Here is a 19711-nt window from a genome sequence, read left to right as displayed (position 1 = left end):
GTGCCCTTACCCTCAGGTCAAGACAGGGGAGTCAATGCAGAAGGTGGCTCAGCCCTGCCTGCACAAGACTTGCCCTTATCTGCTGCGCCCAGACTTGTGTGGGTCTGCAAAAACAGCGTGTTTTTGGCATTGCTCACTGGGGGTTTTACAGACGTGCATGCATCTTTCCTGCCACAACCTGCCTTAACCTTCTCTGGACAACATCTCCGCCGTCCTGTTTTTTCTGAAGAATGGTACTGACACGTTGAGGCACCAGTGGGGCCACCTGAGAGGAAAAGGTATGTGAGATTTTTTTCAGCTCATTTCAGAAAGACTTAGGGACTTTACTCAGATGGCTTCAAAATTAGTGAGAAAAATACTGGTTTTAATTTGTTAGAACACAGCACAGGCAAATTATTTTTACAAGCACTGACAAATAATTACAGATTCTTTTAACACTATCTGAAATTTGGGAAAATCCAAACTTCACATACAAGAAAGCTGTAATCTACCTAAACTACCATATAAGAAGGAGCAGATAAATGAGTAATCCTAAGTGAGGGCTGTTTGGAAACCCATGGAGATGTGAGATCTGCCCCATTTGAATGATTCAAGCTTCAGTGTGGGCATTGCTAATTACCAACAGATGAGTTTTTTCAGTACCTATCTTAACTCATTTTGTGAACTGAAAAAATTTATACTTTCTTGGATAGAAAAGGAGTTTTTAAAATTTCTTTAAAGGAATTTTTTGCATAAACTAGGAATTTGCATTTTATCCTGCTTCTCTCTAAAGGCTGTAAAATTCAAACTAGATAGCAAGTCCAGCACAATGGTGCAATGAATGGTTGTGCTTTTTGTAGAGCAGACCTGAAGATGTCCAGCAGGGACAGGCTCTGAGGAAAACTGCCAGCCTGACCCGTGAGAGTTTGGTGCCAGGACTCTGTGTTTCATTGCATGTCACGTTCTAAGTCACATTTGTTTGTTATTAGTAGTGCCTAAAGAACGATTTCTGTTATGTAAGGTTGCAAAATAGCATTTCTGAGATGTGTGTCCAAAATTCAACATGTATTAAGAGCTTTCCTGAATTGGGGTTTTAGAAACTAGAAGAACAGAGGCTTCTTCAGCGGTACCTTTTTACAAGCTGCTGCATTGTTCTTGTAGTAGGGTCCACATGAAATGCAAGCTTTGTAATACACTGTTTTAAATTATGACTAAGAAGGTAAAAGCAGTCCTACTACGTATAAAAAGCCTTGACCTGCCAGGGGGCACTTGGCCTGCCAGGCGGCATCTGATGTCTTGTGTCTGGGGGTCTGCACTGTCTTCCTGTTTCCAAACTCATTGAAAACAACTCCTGCGTTAGAGCAGGCAGAACTTGAGCACAGCACGGATGCCATGCTTCCTGGCTCTACGGGCTGTGCACAGGACACGAGGGTGCCTGTACAGGCTGGCAGACTGATCTGAATTTGTGATTTGTGCTGTTGATCCTGGCAGGGATAAGGAACAGGAGGAAGCCGAGGAGTTGGCAGTGGTGCAGCTGAGCTGTCTGCTGCTACTGGGCAATGATATGAATGAAGAGGGCTCTGTAAAGAATTGAAGTGCTCTTGTTGCCAGTGCAGAGCATGAGAAGCCTTCCTGAGCAGTAATGGAGGTGTCGGCAAGAAACCAGAAAATGTCACTGGCTTATTTAGGCAGGTGTACCTCCCTTTGCTGTGCCATAAGCAAAGGTGTGTACCTGAAGCTACAACACACAGCAGAACTGCTATGAGTAGTAAGCTGGCACAGGAGAATCCTTACTGCAGAAGTGTTGGTCAAATTCTGCAAGGCTGTAAAAAGGAATGAAGAAAATATGTCGTAATTTAATGAAAAATTATCTTTGATTTCAACTCTGGTTTTCAACTACTATCAGGCTGTCCCTTCTTCCCACACTGTTCTGTATGACTTCTCACAGTAGCTTGACTGAAAAATGAGCTATTCAGAATTACCTAGATATGATGTTATTGTTTTCTTTAACTTCTCAGGTGTCAGTCTACAAGTTCCTTTCTGTTCCTCTTTGTGCATACAGCTGGGATGTAACATGAGATTGCAAAGGATTTAGGGCCATTATGCCTGTCTGTGCTCTCAAGGCGTCCTGTTTTTTCTCTGAGAGGAAAATTTTCCTGTTTGTTGTGGGAGCTCCTGAGGAAGAGCAGGACCTGCATGTAAACAGGATTCTGCAGTTCTCTGGTGGAGATCACCTGCTGACAGAAGCCACAGGCAAGTGTTTGCAGCTGTTTCATTTAGCCTGCTGAAGCCTCTGAGGCATATTGGCATGTTGAAGCCTGTCTGAATCTCTGATTTCCAGAGAACAATAGCTTTTTCTGCTTGTCACAGTCCATGAGGAGCATGAGAGCAGGGACCTTTCTTCATGACAGGAAGTTTTTATGTCTTACTCTTCAGACTTTGTACACAAGAGCTACTAAAATACCTGTACTCATATTTGTACTGCCATAAAGTGTTATTGTTGCAGTAGGGTGAGCCTTTAAGTGCTGAGTCCTGCACTTTGGTCACAAGGACCCCAGGCAACACTACAGACTTGGAGGAGAGTTGCCCAGCAGAAAATGACCTGGGAGATGTTGGTTGACAACTGGCTGAACATGAGCCAGCAGTGTGCCCTGGTGCCCAAGAAGGCCAACAGCGTCCTGGCCTGTATCAGAAATAGTGTGACCAGTAGGACTATGGAAGTCCCTGTATTGTGCACTGTATTGGGCACTGGTGAGGCCGCACCTCGAATACTGTGTTCAGTTTTGGGCCCCTCACTACAAGAAGGTCACTGAGGTGCTGGAGTATGTCCAGAGAAGGGCAACAAAGCTGGTGAAGTGTCTGGAGTACAAGTCTTATGAGGAGTGGCTGAGGGAGCTGGGGTCGTTTAGCCTGGAGAAACGGAGGTTCAGGGGACACCCTGTTGCTCTCTACAACTACCTGAAAGGAGGTTGTATTGAGGTGGGTGTTGATCTCTTCTCCCAGGTAGCTAGCGATAGGACGAGAGGAAATGGTATCAAGTTGTATCAAGGGAGGTTTAGCTTAGATATTAGGGAAATTTTCTTTGCTGAAAGAGTGGTCAAACATTGGAACAGATTTCCCAGGGAAGTGGTGGAATCATCATGTCTGGAAGTGTTCAAAACACGTGTAGATGTAGCACTTCAGGACATGGTTTAGTGGGCATGGTCGTATTGAGTAGACAGTTGTACTTGATGATCTTAGAGGTTCTTTCTAGCCTTATTGATTGTGTGATTCTATGATTTAAGTACTCAACCATGAAAAGCAGAATATTGGAATGCAAAGAAACTGTCTTTCAGAATTACTACATAAATTAAATCTTTTCATTCTCAGGAAGCCATTCTGACTTTCTCTCTGCTAGAGGATTCACCATAAGGATTTGCTACCTGTTATAATACAGGATTTGCAAACTGACTCCTGTGACACTAAGCTCCTGTGATCCAAGAGGAACGGGTCAAGGATCTGCTCCTTCGGCTGGATGCCCACAAGTCTATGGGGCCTGATGGTATCCACCCGAGAGTCCTGAGAGAGCTGGCGGATGTCATTGCCAAACCCCTGTCCATTGTCTTTGGGCAGTCTTGGCTCACTGGGGAGGTTCCGCTGGACTGGAGGCTGGCGGATGTTACCCCCATTTACAAAAAAGGGCGGAAGGAGGATCCGGGGAACTACAGGCCTGTCAGTCTGACCTCGGTGACGGGCAAAGTCATGGAACAGGTTATCTTGAGTGCTATTAATGAGCACATACAGGTTAACCAGGTGATCAGGCCCAGTCAACATGGGTTTATGAAAGGCAGGTCTTGCCAATCAAACCTGATCACCTTCTATGACAGGGTGACCCGCCTGGTTGACGAGGGAAGGGCTGTGGATGTAGTTTTCCTAGACCTCAGTAAAGCCTTTGATACAGTTTCTCATAGTGTTCTGGTGGAGAAACTGGTAACTGCTGGCCTGGATAGGCACACCCTCCTTTGGGTTAAAAACTGGCTGGATGGCCGGGCCCAAAGAGTGGTGGTAAATGGGGCTAAATCCGGCTGGAGGCCGGTCACCAGTGGGGTTCCCCAGGGCTCAGTGCTGGGTCCAGTTCTGTTTAACATCTTTATCAATGACCTGGATGAGGGGATTGAATGTACCCTCAGTAAATTTGCGGATGACACCAAGCTGGGAGGCTGTGTCGATCTGCTCGAGGGTAGGGAGGCCCTTCAAAGAGATTTGAACAGACTGGATCGTTGGGCTGAGGCCAATGGCATGAGCTTTAATAAGGCCAAGTGCAGAGTCCTTCACTTGGGGTATAAAAACCCCAAGCATCGCTATAGGCTCGGGGAGGAGTGGCTGGAGAGCTGCCTGGCGGAGAAGGACCTGGGGGTCTTGGTTGACTACCGGCTTGATATGAGCCAGCAGTGTGCCCAGGTGGCCAAAAAGGCCAATGGGATACTGGCGTGTATCAAGAATAGTGTGACCAGCAGGAATAGGGAAGTGATCCTGCCCCTGTACTCGGCACTGGTGAGGCCGCACCTGGAATATTGTGTCCAGTTTTGGGCCCCTCGCTTTAAGAGAGGTATTGAGCTCCTGGAGCGAGTCCAAAGAAGGGCGACCAAACTGGTCAAGGGGCTGGAAAATAAAACTTATGAGGAGCGGCTGAGGGAGTTGGGGCTGTTTAGCCTGGAGAAGAGGAGGCTGAGGGGAGACCTGATTACGGCCTATAAATACTTGAGAAAAGATGGTGGGGAGGTAGGGGAAGGGCTCTTTACATTAGTGACAGGTGATAGAACAAGAGGAAATGGGCATAAGCTTAGTCAGGGGAGATTCAGGTTGGATGTTAGGAAGTATTTCTTCTCTGAAAGGGTTGTCAGCCACTGGAATAGGCTGCCCAGGGAGGTGGTTGAGTCCCCATCCCTGGATGTGTTTAAGAATAGGGTGGATGAGCTACTTGAGGATATGGTTTAATGGGGATTAGGGATGGTTGGACTCGATGATCTCTAAGGTCTTTTCCAACCTAGAAATCTATGAATCTATGAATCTATGACAATGACCAGCTTCCTGTAACAATTCAAATTTTTACAGTTCTGATGGTTTTCCCCAGCACATGAGCCCTCCCAGACCTTAGCTAGTACTGGGTCTCACTTGGTGTCGTGGGTTAGGCCGCTCCAGCAACCGAACCCACACAGTTGCTCAGTCACGCTCCCCCACCCCCAGGAATGAGGGAGAAAATTAAAGGAGAAACAGGAAACCCGTGGGTTGAGATAAGAACAATTTAATACAGATAAGTGATACAAGAGTAGATGCTCACCGCCCCCTCTTATCCGCAGCCCGTCTCATCCTGAAGCTGCAATCCCAGATGAACGCAAGTCCCCGAAATAGAGAGGGACAGAGAGAGAGATAGTACTCCGAGAGTGGGAGTACTGGAAGAGAGAGGAAAAAAAAGACAATAGACCAAAAGCGCAGAAGTGCAAAAGAGCAAAAGCAGCGAAAGAGCCAAAGCGCAAAAGCCCTTCTTCCTGGCTGTCCCTCACTTTTACACTGGGCATGACGCTGCATGATATGGAATACTAATTGGCCAGTTTGGCCCTCAATCTTAAGTCCAAGTACAAATCGTAAGGAGAGTCGTGTCCCCCTTGTCCCAGCTATGCTCGCCCCTTATCCTGCTTTGCTCCTGCACACTGGCAAGAACCCGGCAAGCTGAAAAGTCCTTGAGACCTCAGTGCCAACTACAAACATCAGCTTGCTATCAACATTCTTCTCAGAGCGAGCCTCTGAGTAAAACCAAAACATGGAGCTCTTCTAGCTGCTAAAAAGAAGAGCTAACTCTGTCCTAGCTAAAACCAGGACACTTGGATCATGTGCACCCTCAAAATGTGACCTTCAGAGATGCCCAAGTGACAGAGAAGAGAATCATGCTTGAACAGCTTCTTAGCCTAAGCTTTTTGGTAAACCAGTTTGAGACAGAAGCAGCAGCTATAGTCCCAGAAAGGGAGATGGTAGTAGGAGGATGAAGGGACAGTGATGACAGTAGGGCAGGACTATGAGACAGATTCTTTAGAAACAAAATAGCAGAAGCTATAAATGAGGAAAGGGTTAGATCATGGCAATAGACATTGGACATATTCTCAAATTGTTTTCATCACTGTCTGTATTGTATTAGTAGCAAATTCTTTACACATGTGACAATAAATAATTCCTCTCCTTTTGGTATTATACAGGAAGACTATTTCCTTTATTCCACTACTTTTGCTAATAGCGTGAAGACTTTGCTGAGAACTACCAGGAGTCTTGCCTCAATCAAACCTTATTTATTTAAGGAAAACATAGTCCTGAATAAAGAAGTCAATAACAACTTCAACATCGTGACCCTACTGAATGAAATCAGTGCCCTGTCAAAGCTAGTGGGAATATTGCTTTTGGCTTGGGAGTGAGCATGAAACAGGACAGGCAGAAGCTGTTTAAAGGATTTTGTTCTCAAATTGCTACTTTCTTGCAGATTTTCAGCTGATATAAGTTTGGGTAATTTAACTACAGTGAAGTTACACATCTTGGTTATGGAATCTGAATCTCTTATCCTTTGATACTGAGGCTCTACCTTTTTGTTGACATAATCATAGAATAGTTTGAGTTGGAAGGGGACCTTAAAGATCATCTAGTTCCAACCCCCCTGCCACAGGTAGGGACCCCTTCCACTAGATCAGGTTGCTCAAAGCCTCATCCAACCTGACTTTGAACACTTCCAGGGATGAGGTATTCACAACTTCTCTGGGCAACCTATTCCAGTGTTTCACCACCTGCATTGTAAAAAATTTCTTTCTTAGATCTAATCAAGATCTCCCCTCTTTCAGTTTAAAGCCATTGCCGCTTGTCCTATCACTACACGCCCTTGTCAAAAGTCCTTCTCCAGTGTTCTTGTGGGCCTTCTTTAAGTACTGGAAGGCTGCTATGAGATCTCCTCGGAGCTTTCTCTTTTACAGGCTGAACAACCCCAACTTTCTCAGCCTGTCTTCATAGGAGAGGTGCTCCAGCCTTCTGATGATCTTCATGCCCCTCCTCTGGACCTGTTCCAAAAGCGTAATGTCCTTCTTATGTTGGGGACCCTGGAGCTGAATGTATGACTCCAGCTGGGGTCTCACAAGAGCAGAGTAGAGGGGTAGAATCACCTCCCTCGACCTGCTGGCCACACTTCTTTTGATGCAGCCCAGGATACAATTTGGTTTGTGGGCTGCAAGTGCACACCGCCAACTTGTTGAGCCTCTTATCAACTAACACCCCCAAGTCCTTCTTCTCTTGGATGCTCGCAATCTATTCTCTGCCCAGCCTGTACTTGTGCTTGGGATTGCCTTGACCCATGTGCTGGATCTTGCTCTTGGCCATCTTGAACCCATGTATGAAGAGGAGGTCAGCAAAAGATGGGAGGCTCAGCAGTCACGCTTGAATACCTATGGCAAGAATTAATATTTAGCTTTATTTCAGTGTTCCCACAGTGCTCCTGTGATATGGAAAATAACATTTAGTAATGACCTTAGAAGGAGCAGATAAGATAATGGGAACTGTTAATGACCGTTCTATGATCCGGGGATGAGTCATGTATACCTTTGCATTATAAATTGGTTCTTGTTTTGCCATACGGTGTTCACGTTTGTGGTGGAGCGATCCCCTGTGCACCTACGCGTAATAAACTTACCTACTTTACAATTTTCCGAGTTGTGGAGTCTGTTTCTGCACATCAGTTTTGGCAAGCCAGGCAGGGGCTCTCTGCTCGGCTGTGAGACCAACTGTGGAGCGGATGCCCCCAGGCGCGCCCCGAGAACTTTCTGCGGAGGAGCCTCCTCTCCTCAGCTGTTCACCCAGGAGCAGACAACGACCTCTTGAGCCCATAGACAAACGGTATGTTTACAGGGGAAGCGTACACTTCGCCGGGGTTGCTCGGCCGGGGCTGCTGGTAAAGCGCACAGAGACGTCCGGCGTGCAGCGTTGTCCCTGTGGGAAGGAGGGTACCCTAAAAAGTGGTGGGGGTTTGCTGTCCAAAGGGGTGGCCGCTAGCAATCTTGGGGGTAGATCGAGCAAACCCGAGGTTGCTGCTGTATCCCTCTATCGAAACCCGGAGGCCCAGTGATGGAAAGCAGGGGGTGGGCGAGGGAGCTTGGAGGCCTGCAAGAAGTGAGTGGGGGGCAAGTAAGCGGAATCTCACAGTCATATGACTTACTGGCTAATATTGGCAGCTGCAGGAGGGGTAATAGCGGGATTAATAATTGTCTGTTATTCGTTTTGTAAATGTCCCGCTGTTCCTGTCGTTCCATGTTTTGTGTAGTATTAATATAAGTAAAAAGAGAGGACATTTCATTCCACCCACATCTGGCCCTACGCGCCGAAAAGGGTGGGAGGTGTCAGAAAGCAAGGGGGACGATTTGAAATCTCTATATGTTGTCATATATTGTAAAATCTGGTACTGTATATTTCGTAAAGTTTATACCATCCAAAGTTTATACCATCTAACGTTAGCGTATATAATAATGCCTCTGATGTTTGTATGAGTTTGCTGGGCTAGCCCTGAAATGTGTGATTGTGTGACTGTGCCGCTAAATCACTGCATGTTTGAGCGAGTGAGACGCAGCCCAGCTGCGAAGTGAGTGTGGAGTTCTGATCTGCAGTTCCGTGTTCTCCGCAAGGAGAGCGGCTGGAGACGAACAAAGTGCATGATAACGTAAAATGTACGTGTGAGTAAGCGAGACATGCAATTGCGCACGAAGCAAGTGCAGAGTCCAAATCCACGGTTCTGCTCTGCCATGAGGGAAACAGCTGGAGACAGACAAAGCAAGTGACAAACTTAGAAACTGTACTGTTATACACGCGAGCATCAGGATTTTCGTGCAACCTAATATATGTTTTAGGTGCTTCTATAACAAACGGAATGTTTAGGTGCAGTTAAAAGGGAGAAACGGAGTGAGTGTTATATGTTGGTGTAGCGAAAAACTGGGAAACTGGTCTAAGCTGTAAAGTGGGTATACAAAAGTGATATTGTGTGCCAAAGTAGGTAAAATGGGGGGAGGAAAAAGTAAACTTTGTGAAAAATCCCCTTTGGGATGTATATTAACACACTGGAAAGATATAATGAGACAAGCAGGCACGGAAAATAAGAATAAATTAATTAAATGTTGTAACCAATGGTGGCCGCTTTATAAGCTGGAAGATGGGGCCAAATGGCCCAAGGAGAGTGGAACACTAGACTATAATACGCTTTTACAATTAATGTTGTTTTTAAGAAGAGAAGGAAAATGGGATAAAGTAACATATGCAGATATGTTCTTCATTCTCCGAGACAATCCTGAGTGGCAAAGGGATTGTGGATTAATGTCCCCTCGAGATCCTATAGTTCTTGCATTAGAAAAGGAAAATAAAAAGAGAAACAAACATAACTTGAAGAGACGCTGTTCTGCCTGCAGCATTGGGCAGAGGTGCACTAGAATAAGTAAAAATCCTCCAGGACTCAGAACAAGATCTAACTGATATTTTTAAGCCTCCCCCTCAGTCACAGGAATGGAATGAGGATTCAGATGGGACCCTTACTCCTCCAGATAGCCCAATATCTTCCCTTACCAGGCAAAAACGATCAGAGTGGCCGGCAAAAACAGAGCAGCCAGAGCAACCGGCAGCAATAATTCTGCAAGCACTTCTCCGGGAAGCAGTAGGACCGGATGGGGGAACAATGAGGATTAAGGTACCGTTTTCTTGTAATGATTTAAAGGAATGGAAAGCAGCTGCTCAGGAATATCGTAGTGACCCAGTAAGTGTTACACAAAATCTCAAATTCATAATAAAGCAGCATAACCCTGATTGGGATGATATGCAACTGTTATTGGAATGCTTAACTGAAAGAGAGAAACAATTGGTCATAAAAACTGCTGGGGATCTTGCAAAAGATCATTTTGAAGCAAAAGGGGAAGATGTTAAAGACTATTTCCCCTTGCAAGACCCAAAGTGGGATCCAAATCAATCGGCTGCTGTAGAGAGATTACAGTCATATCAGGGATGGATCTTAAAAGGAATGGAAAGGGCTATTCCCAAAACGATAAATTGGGCTGTATTATATGCAGTAAAGCAAGGTCCCTCCGAATCACCATCTGAATTCCTGGACCAACTAAGGGATGCGATGCGCTGACATACACCTCTGGATCCTGGGTTGGAGGCAGGAATACAGCAATTGGTATCCCTGTTTCTAGGACAGTCACAAAGTGATATTAGATGCAAATTACAAAAATTACGTCCCATGGACGATAGAAATTTAGAAATACTGTTAGAAGAGGCATGAAGGGTGTTCAGTAATAGAGAGGACAGTTACAGATGTAACCAAAGAAGAGTGCTAGCAGCGGTCAGAGAGGATGGGGAGTGGAAACCCAAGCCCAAATATGGACTGGCCTCTCTTGGCAGAGATCAATGTGCTATATGTAAAAAGACCGGTCACTGGAAAAGGGAGTGTCCAGAACGACAGCACCAAGGGAATGCTAGTTGGCGGAATAGCCAAGGAAAAGTGATTGCATATGTAAAAGAAGATTGACTAGCAGATCCACTGGTTGTAATGAGGCTAGGGGAGGAATAAAAGAAAATGGAATTTTTGGTAGACACGGGAGCAACATACTCGATTTTAAATCAAGCCCTGATGCCTTTAGGAAATGATTATATTGTAGTAAAGGGAGTAACTGGCCAGAGTGAGAAGACTTACTTTTTGAGCCTTTAAAATACAAATTGGGTAAACAGGTAGGCATTCATAAATTCTTGTATAAGCCAAACTTCCCGAAAGCCCTTCTGGGAAGAGATCTATTGGAACAATTGGAAGCTACAATAAAATTTAAAAAAGATGAAATTGCTCTGGAGGTAAATGTTCATCAATATGCACAAATAATGAGCTTTTTTTAGTCAATGTTCCCACAGAAGGAAAAATCAACGCAGAAATCACCGACTAGGTATATCCTGGGGTTTGGGCAACTGATGTCCCAGGACATGCCAAGAACACCCAACCGATAATAATAAATTTCAAGGATGGACAGAGAGCACCAGTCAGAAAATTTTTGCTTTCGAGTGGGAAAACCCTAAGAGTGGTCGAAAGACCCAGCTCACATGGACGGTGTTGCCACAAGGTTTCAAAAACAGCCCTACGCTCTTTGGGAACTAATTAGCAAGAGACCTGGAGTCATAGGAACTACCATCGGAAGCTAATTAGCAAGAGACCTGGAGTCATGGGAACTACCATCGGAAGAAGGAAAGGGGTACCGGGTATCTCAGAAGAAAGCACAAGTGACATTGCAACAGGTTACATACCTCGGGTATGAAATCAGTGCCGGACAGCGTTTCTTGGGAGAGGCCTGGAAGGAAGCCATATGCCAGACCCCCAGACCACAGACTGTGAAAGAACTACGGACCTTTTTAGGAATGACAGGATGGTGCCGGCTGTGGATACACAATTATGGCTTACTTGTCAAATCATTGTATTCCTTGGTCACATCCAGTCAAAAGCACCTCCAGTGGGATGCTGAGTCAAATTGAGCATTCCATCAGCTGAAGAAGGCTCTGATGTCAGCACCAGCACTGGGCCTCCCCAATCTTCTTTTCTCAATGAGAACACTGGAGAGCCAGTGGACCATGACTGTCTTGAGACAATTGAGGCCACGTACTCTAGCCGCACTGACCTCAGAGATGCCCCCATGGATGGAGTAGAACACTGGTTCACAAATGGAAGCAGTTATGTCATAGGCGGAAAACGACATTCTGGGTACGCCGTCACCACTTCTGAAAAGGTAATAGAATCTGGACCATTACCAACTGACACCTCAGTGCAGAAAGCCGAAATCATAACCCTTAGTCGGGCCCTGGAAAAGGCCCAAGGAAAGGCTGTGAATATTTGGACTGATTCTAAATATGCCTTTGGAGTTGTACACGCCCATGGGGCAATATGGAAGGAGAGAGGACTGTTGAATTCCCAGGGGAAGACCATCAAACATGCAGAAAGTGAGCACAGGTTAGAAAGAGAAAACAAGCTGGCGGATAGAGAGACAGAACAGGCTGCTAAAGAAATGGTAAAGGTAAAGGGAGCTCTAATCCCTGATGGACATATATCTTTAGAAGTCTCTTGCAGAGAAAACTTTGGAGCCACAGTGGGAAGGTCCATTTCAGGTGCTGCTAACCACCCACACAGCAGTGAAAATTAAGGAACAAGCATCGTGGAAACATCACACCAGAGTGAAGAAAGCTCCTAGACTACGATGGAAATCCACACCTACTGGACCACTGAAACTCCGGATCCAACGAGAGGATGGACAATAATTATTGTTAGCATTTTTGTACTTACATTAATCAGGAAAAGTGGGATGAAACGGATCTACAGAAATTGTAGGAGAAGAATCAAAGTTTACACCGAGTAGCTCAAGATGATACTTCTTTTGGTGTCTCTGAACTCTGGGAAAAGCTTGCCTCTTGGTTACCCAATTTTGCGTGGCTAAAGCAACTTTTTATTGCATTAATTATGATCATTGTGTTAGGATTCCTAGTTTGCTGTATGTTGCAATGCTTCATGTGGATGTGTAAACAAACCAGCAGCACATATGGAGAATGGAAGAAACATAAGTTAAGGGAAAACATTGAAAGCGGCAAGTATTTTGCTAAATCCCTTACAGGGAATAGCATTATATAGCAAAAGAATTTGCAAAGGAGAAAAAAAAGGGGGGGACTTGATATGGAAAATAACACTTAGTCGGGCATTGCAACACAGCAAATAGTTTAGCAAAATACTGAAGCTCTGTCACAATCGAGAATCCTATAGATAAGTAGCCATCTAAAGCCATCAAGGTAACAGGAACTTTTACCAGAACTGTTGACTGTGAGTAACGACCTTAGAAGGAGCAGATAAGATAATGGGAACTGTTAACGACCATTCTATGATCCGGGGATGAGTCATGTACACCTTTGCATTATAAATTGGTTCTTGTTTTGCCATACGGTGTTAACGTTTGTGGTGGAGCAATCTCCCATGCACCTACGTGTAATAAACATACCTACTTAACAACTTTCTGAGTTGTAGAGTCTATTTCCCCACCTCACCTGTGGTTAGAGAAAGTGGCATTGGAATGAGAAAAGCATTTCATCTTTACAGAGATTTTGACATCCTTTAGTCTTTAATTCTCATCAGACCTCATTAGTTATTTGATCAACTAGGAAACTGAGTCTCACTAAAAAAATCTGGAAAAGAACACATTACTTTAAATGATTAGGGGCTGCTAAACCAGATAGGCCTTACACTGGAAAGCAAACCTTTCAGGAAGTTTGTGGACGGCAAGTTGCTTGTTTTAATCTGGCTGTGTTGCGAATAGAGGGGAAATAAAACCGGTCCTAGGGCCGACACCAAATATGCAAGACAGCAAAATTGGGAGGGGGGCACAAATAAGGACAGTTTATTTACAAGGGCAACATTTACAGGTTCTTTTCGATATTGCCTTTGATAAACAAATTGCAGAACTACGGCTTATCTACCAGACAGACCCTACACATCTGATACCACGAGCTCACAACCAGTCTGTTGTAGCCCAGCTACATGGCACAATAAGCCCGCTAATGCACAAACTGCATTAGGAAGCAAGTACCAAATACACCTGAGGACAAAAATAGTAAAATACACCCAGGACAAAATACCAAATACACTGGGGACGAAACCAACAAAATACACCCGGCACAAAACACCAAATACGCTGGGGACGAAAATATCACTCAGCATAGACTGAAGCAGAGAACCTTACCCACGAGGCGTCCTAAGTGGGGGGGATGGAGAAGGGAGCGAATTCCTCAATCAGTCAGTATGGCATCGAGTCTTCTCCTGTCCCCATTTGGGGTCGAAATTGGGGGCATATTTGTACCCAAGATCTACATTACATCATAGACGTGTAGACATCATGCGGGGATGGCTGCAGACAAGCTTATCACTTATGTTAACGGCACAAAGTCCATCAATTTCTACCATGCATGGGTGGAGGTAACAGCTCGTTTTGTCCAAGGTGGGAAAATGGAAAAATGAGACCAGCAGACCTCCACTCAGTTTCACATTCCTTCCAGACATTCAGAGAACACTTAACACCAGATATGGATCTAGTGATAATTATAGCTCTGATTGTCACCTCGCCCTGTTATGGACAAAGAGCTCGCAGGCATCCTCAGACATGTACATGTCTTACCTGACTTGGACTTTGGGGAGGGACTGTACTCTTCTACAGGCTGTTCACCCATTTTTTAACAACATAAGTTTGTGATCAAAAGTTTTTGGCAAGTGTCACACAAAAGAGCTTTGTTAGAAAACTTGGCTTTAGGTCACAGAATTTTGAGGAAATTCTCTTTGGAAGTGTTTCAGAGCATGTGTGGATTGGGGAAGGGAAGGAGAAATGGTTTTTTTTTGAGATAGGCACTGGAAAAACTCATTGTTGCAAGTAAGCGTGGTTATGAGTCAGCAGGACCCAAGCATTGAGACGGTCGCTGCAGTCTTGCTGCTTTTTTTCCCTTCCCCATCCCTGAGGACCTCAGCCCCAAAGGGGTGTGATGTGTGCACAAGGCTGATTTATCAACACAACTATGCAGTTACATCTTTTTTCCCAGCTCCCAGCATGCTTGGATCCTGCCATGCGAGCATCAAAGTGGGAAGCTTTTACAGAAATGTTTTGTTGGACTCCCTTATACAAAAATGTTTCAGGAACAGTGTGTTCAAAACTCAATCCCTATGCCTGCTACTGGTTTCTACCCAGAAGTCAAGTGGGGTCAATAACTAAACAAGGCGCATTATTCACTGCAGCAGCAATCTTTTCTTTTGTGTTCCTCAGCAGATAATTTTCAGGTGGATGTGATTCGATGAAACAAATAATAATAAAGTAAAGTTCTTCCTGGGATGAAAGTAAAATTTAGGGAGAGGTATACCTGTGGGGAACACTCCAGCTGTATCACAACGTGTTTCCAGAGGTACAGTGTCTCTTTCTTCCTTATGATAATTCCAGTAATGTAACACAGAATTACAATTCAAGATAAATAATAACAGTGAACTCAAAGTTCATGAAAGCTTCGGGATCTATAACCAAAGACAGTGGCCTCACGTTTATCCATTAAAAAGGTACAGACCAGTGAAAGTTAAGAAAATCCACTAGTGTGCGGCTCCTGGACTGCAAGATAAAACTAGGCAAAATAATTGTTCTTTGTATCATTTATGCCTTGTATGCTAATTATCTTACTCATGTCTCTGATGCATGTTACAAAAGTTGTTTTCTCCTCTTGTTTTCAGGTAATGATAGTTGAAGATGTCAGCTCCCTGGCAAATACGCTGCAATAAAAGATCCAGAACTAAGAAAGGAAGCGCTGAAATGGACAATATGGCAGACAGAAGTGAGAGAATACAGATGAAAAAAAAAATCACATTACTAAATGGAGTTTATTTAATTGTAGGGAACATGATTGCCTCTGGAATATTTGTATCACCCATACCTGTTTTACTGTACAGTGCTTCCTATGGACTCTCTCTCGTCATCTGGGCACTCGCTGGGATATTCTCGCTGTTCGGAGCTTTGTGTTATGCTGAACTGGGAACATCTATTGTTAAATCTGGAGGTTATTATACCTATCTTCTGGAAACATTTGGTGCTTTTGTGGCCTTCATCAGCCTGTGGTGTTACTTGCTAATTACTGAACCAACAACTCAGGCAGTGAGAGCAATCACATTTGCTAACTACATCGTTCAACCAATTTTTCCTGATTGTGAGCTGCCATATGGTGCAGTCAGGTTAATTGCAGCTGCTTGTGTTTGTAAGTAAAGTTATGATTCCTAAGAGTTAAGAACTATAATTGCAAGTGCTCTTAGAGATTTTTCTCAATTTCTATTCCTTTGTCTTCTGTGAAAATGTTATTGCCTCGATAAAACATGTTCATAGGAACTAGTAATGTTTTATTCAGATGGATTTTATTTGCGACTGTGATTTAGAGGAGAGAGAATTACAGCAGTTTGGCTGGGGAAACCCTGACTGCTGATTAAAGATACATATATCTCTATGGATCATTGGCCTAATTCACAGACCTCTTTCCCCTATTTCTTGCAAATCATAGAAGATGAACAAAAATCTAAAAATTCATATGACATTAGAAATACTCTGCCTAATCTGAGTATTGTCTCTAGAAAAACTGTGCAGTGCAATCAGACACCCTGCAGAGTTGACTTTGGCATGACTGTATGTCTTACGTGAACAAAGAGATAAGCATTGCAAATCTACCCTCTGGTAAATGGACTGCACTCAGATTCTTTTCATGTAAACGTGGATTTGTCAAGATGGAGTAAGTGTTCCTTTTATGCTGGGCTATAGCATGATCTTTTAAAAATGGCTTGAATTGTCTAACTCAACAAAGGTATAAGTAATTTTCACTTCAGATAATGTAACATACACTGACTTTTGCCACTGTGATGCAGAGGAAGTTCGCTTCTGAAGAAGACTTCATGCTATATCTTGAGCACATCATGACCAGGCAGCAGTCTAAAAGGCAACTAACCCTATTCCAAAAGGCTTTATCAGCTGAAATTCTCCACTTGCACAGGAAAGCAGTTATTGATCAGATCAAAATTTATTTCCCCAGTATTCTAGGTGCACCTCATGAATCCTAACACTTAAGAGAGGAAGTCTTCAAATGCTGATGTTTCTTTAAGCTTTCATTGTCTTAGTTATTCTTGCTGCAGTCTTCATGTGAATCAGCTACTGGGTGCTTTAGTACCTCTGATTTCTGAGCTGATGCCCCAGGTGGGATGGGCAGCTGCTGCTTTCTCATGCAGCAAAGCAGTTGCCTCACCACTGACCAGGTTTAAAACAAGCATTTTGAGAAACAGCCCAGATTGCTGGGAAAATTATATTTTATTATATTGACTGTGATATGCATTTTAGCAGTGTCAGGTGGCAAATTCATTATCAGCCTGAACAATATGGAGAAGGCTCAGGAGCATGGATTTAATTGGCACTTCACCAACGTAGTGGAGAGAACTTTTTAAAATGTATAGTTAGTAGAATTTACTGGAAATTCCATGACAAGATCCCACTGCTTTGAATTTAATTAGACTCTGCGGCACATGATACGTGTCCTGCATCATATACACATGCAGTAAACGTATCCTTTCAGTGTTTCAGATAGCACTTTAGAGCATCACCGGTGACTCCTAAATGTTCAGTATTAAAAACTTCGGTCAACACCTACTTTATAATTTTCAAGACATAGGCCTATAATTCTGAGAGCTACTGACACATACTACTGTACTTTAAAGAAAGAGGTATACACTTAACTTCTACTCAGGAAATTTTTTGAACTATAGAGCATAAAATCTTTTTTCAATATGTATACCACATTTCCTAGAGCAAGGTTTGCATAAGTTATTATTTACAGACATGTTTAAAATTATATTCAAACCTTACACTAGGCATTAACTATCATTATACAACCTTTTTTTAACACCAGAACAAAACCAAATTCTGTGCCCATTGCAAAATATTGTTATATTAATAGGAAATAGGGGGGCAAATCAGGTCCCGTTTCAGTAAAGAGGTCTATTATTACCCTGACAGCCAACAGGACACACTGTCAAGTAATGCAGAGCCACTGGTGATAATGAAGTCAAGAAGTTCTGCTGTGAGCATCTGTGATTGGATGCTAATTTCCTTGCTATATAGAAAGATTTCTAAATGGTTTTTGGTTTAAGCTTTATAAAACCCTTTTTCTTCCTTTCAAAACTGCAGTGTAGATTATAGGCAGGTCAAAGAAACAGAAGGAAAGATGAACAAGACTGCTAGAGAAGAAATAGTCTGTTCTGGTCCATGCTTGAGAGCACTCTGGACCAGCTAGGCCGCATTTGGCCAGATGTCTTCTGCAGCAGCTGGGCTTTACACCTGATACCAATGATACCTTGTCAAAAGGCCCCATCCAGCTTTCTGGTAGGCCCCCTTTAGGTACTGGAAGGCTGTTAGGTCTCCCCAGAGCCTTCTCTTCTCCAGGCTGAACAATCCCAGCTCTCTCAGCCTGTCTTCATAGGAGAGGTGCTCTAGCCTTCTGATCATCTTCATGATCCTCCTCTGGACTTGCTCCAAAAAGGCCATGTCCTTCTTGTGTTGGAGACTCCAGAGTTAAATGCAGTATTCCAGGTGGGGTCTCTTGAGAGCAGAGGGGCAGAATCACCTCCCTCGACCTGCTGGCCACACTTCTTTTGATGCAGCCCAGGATACGGTTGTCTTTCTGGGCTGCAAGTGTACTTTGTCAGCTCACATTTAGCTTCTTATCAACCAGCACCCCCAAGTCCTTCTCCAGAGTGCTGCTCTCAATCTATTCTCTACCCAGCCTGTACTCATACTTTGGGTTGCCCGACTCATGTGCAGGACCTTGCAGTTGGCCTTTTCTTGAACAGAAAGGAGTAGTAATTGATCCCACCCACTCTCTGCAACCACAGTACTTTGTTATTTCTATTAGATTCTATTAAAATTAACGCTTGAGAGAACTCTATAAGTAAGTATTTCTGTAGTGTTCAGAATTAGGGTCAGGTGTGAATGGCACAGCACCTAAGCCATGGTCACAGAGTAATGGCATGCTGGCCTGGCTCAATTCAATATCTTGTCAACCACATCCAAGCTTTTTGGTGCAGAAGCTGTCCTTACTCTGTACGTAGAATAGAGCTCAAATCAGCAGGGAGACCTCAGGGAAAAATTCAGAGTAAATAAATGATTTAGAGAAATCTCTTCTTCTTCATGTGACTAACTGCTGATTTTAATAAATTTTAAAAATTATTTAAAAGGAGTAGAAGTTAGTCCTAAAATTCAAAATCTGATGTGTCTTTTCTTACCTACTGTCATGAAAGGATTATCGTACAAAAAAATCTTATATAACTTTTAAATCAAGTATTTCACTCATTGTAATAAATCTATGTGGTCCTGAACTGGTGAAATTTGATTTTGCTTAATTTTTAAAAGAAGGGTAATCTCTGGAAGGATGTATTTGAAAAGTGGTGTAAAATTGTTGTAAAATATCAGTGCTCCTTTCATTCATATTCTTTTTCTCTACAGGTTCCCTAACATTTATGAATTGTGTTAATGTGAGGTGGGGAAGCTGTGTACAAGGTTTGTTCACATTTGTGAAAGTTCTGGGTCTTATCTTGGTGATAGTTGTTGGCCTTTACAAAATCGCTAAAGGTAAGAATATTTTTCATTTACTTAAATTCTTCAAAATGAAACACATATGAGTTTCAAAATGTGTGCAGGAAAATTAGACATCTTAAGACTTAAATGTGAAGTGTTATTTATTCTGGAAAAAAATGTCTGCCTTAGGAACAACTGAGGACTTTCATGGCTTGTTAAGAAATGGGAGTTCAATTATTCTTCTACCCGTAGTGTGACAAACCAACACATACCAAGTTCTGCATTTCTTGGGCTGAACAGCAAACAGCAGCTGAATTAACATCAGTTTAGTGCTAACAAGTGTCAAGTCAGCCTCAGTGTCTCTGAGTAATTCCTGTTAAAGGTTAGCCTTGCCACTAGTCCTATGACAGGACAGCACAGCAAAAATTGCTGGACGCATCCTTCACATCGCTCCTCAGCCCCTGCTCTCCCTGCCCAACCCGTGGCCACGAGTGGCCGCAGCACCTTGCAAGGGAAGAGAGTCGGGGAGGGAGGAACTTGTCTTT

General features: G+C 43.6%; 1 protein-coding gene across 2 annotated transcripts in view; it reads left to right on the top strand.

Moving 5' to 3' along the window:
- Nucleotides 1–257: 257 nt before the first annotated feature.
- The window catches only part of LOC104381023 (Y+L amino acid transporter 2), a 33922-nt gene continuing 14468 nt past the window's right edge, over nucleotides 258–19711 (top strand). Inside the window, exons 1-3 of one of the 2 annotated variants that reach the window (XM_086608725.1) lie at nucleotides 258–278; nucleotides 15299–15816; nucleotides 19095–19220. In XM_086608725.1, the coding sequence (XP_086464851.1) occupies nucleotides 15315–15816; nucleotides 19095–19220 (628 nt within the window). In that variant the 5' untranslated portion in view covers nucleotides 258–278; nucleotides 15299–15314. Of the gene's footprint in view, nucleotides 279–14141; nucleotides 14983–15298; nucleotides 15817–19094; nucleotides 19221–19711 lie in introns of those variants that run through there. The other variant, XM_086608724.1, reaches the window with a different exon arrangement.

The sequence above is a fragment of the Tauraco erythrolophus genome, chromosome 3 (assembly GCF_009769465.1).
Source record: "Tauraco erythrolophus isolate bTauEry1 chromosome 3, bTauEry1.pri, whole genome shotgun sequence".
NCBI classification, from domain to species: domain Eukaryota; kingdom Metazoa; phylum Chordata; class Aves; order Musophagiformes; family Musophagidae; genus Tauraco; species Tauraco erythrolophus.
The sequence above is the reverse complement of the archived record's forward strand: the minus strand, read 5'-3'. Positions and strand labels throughout refer to the sequence as shown.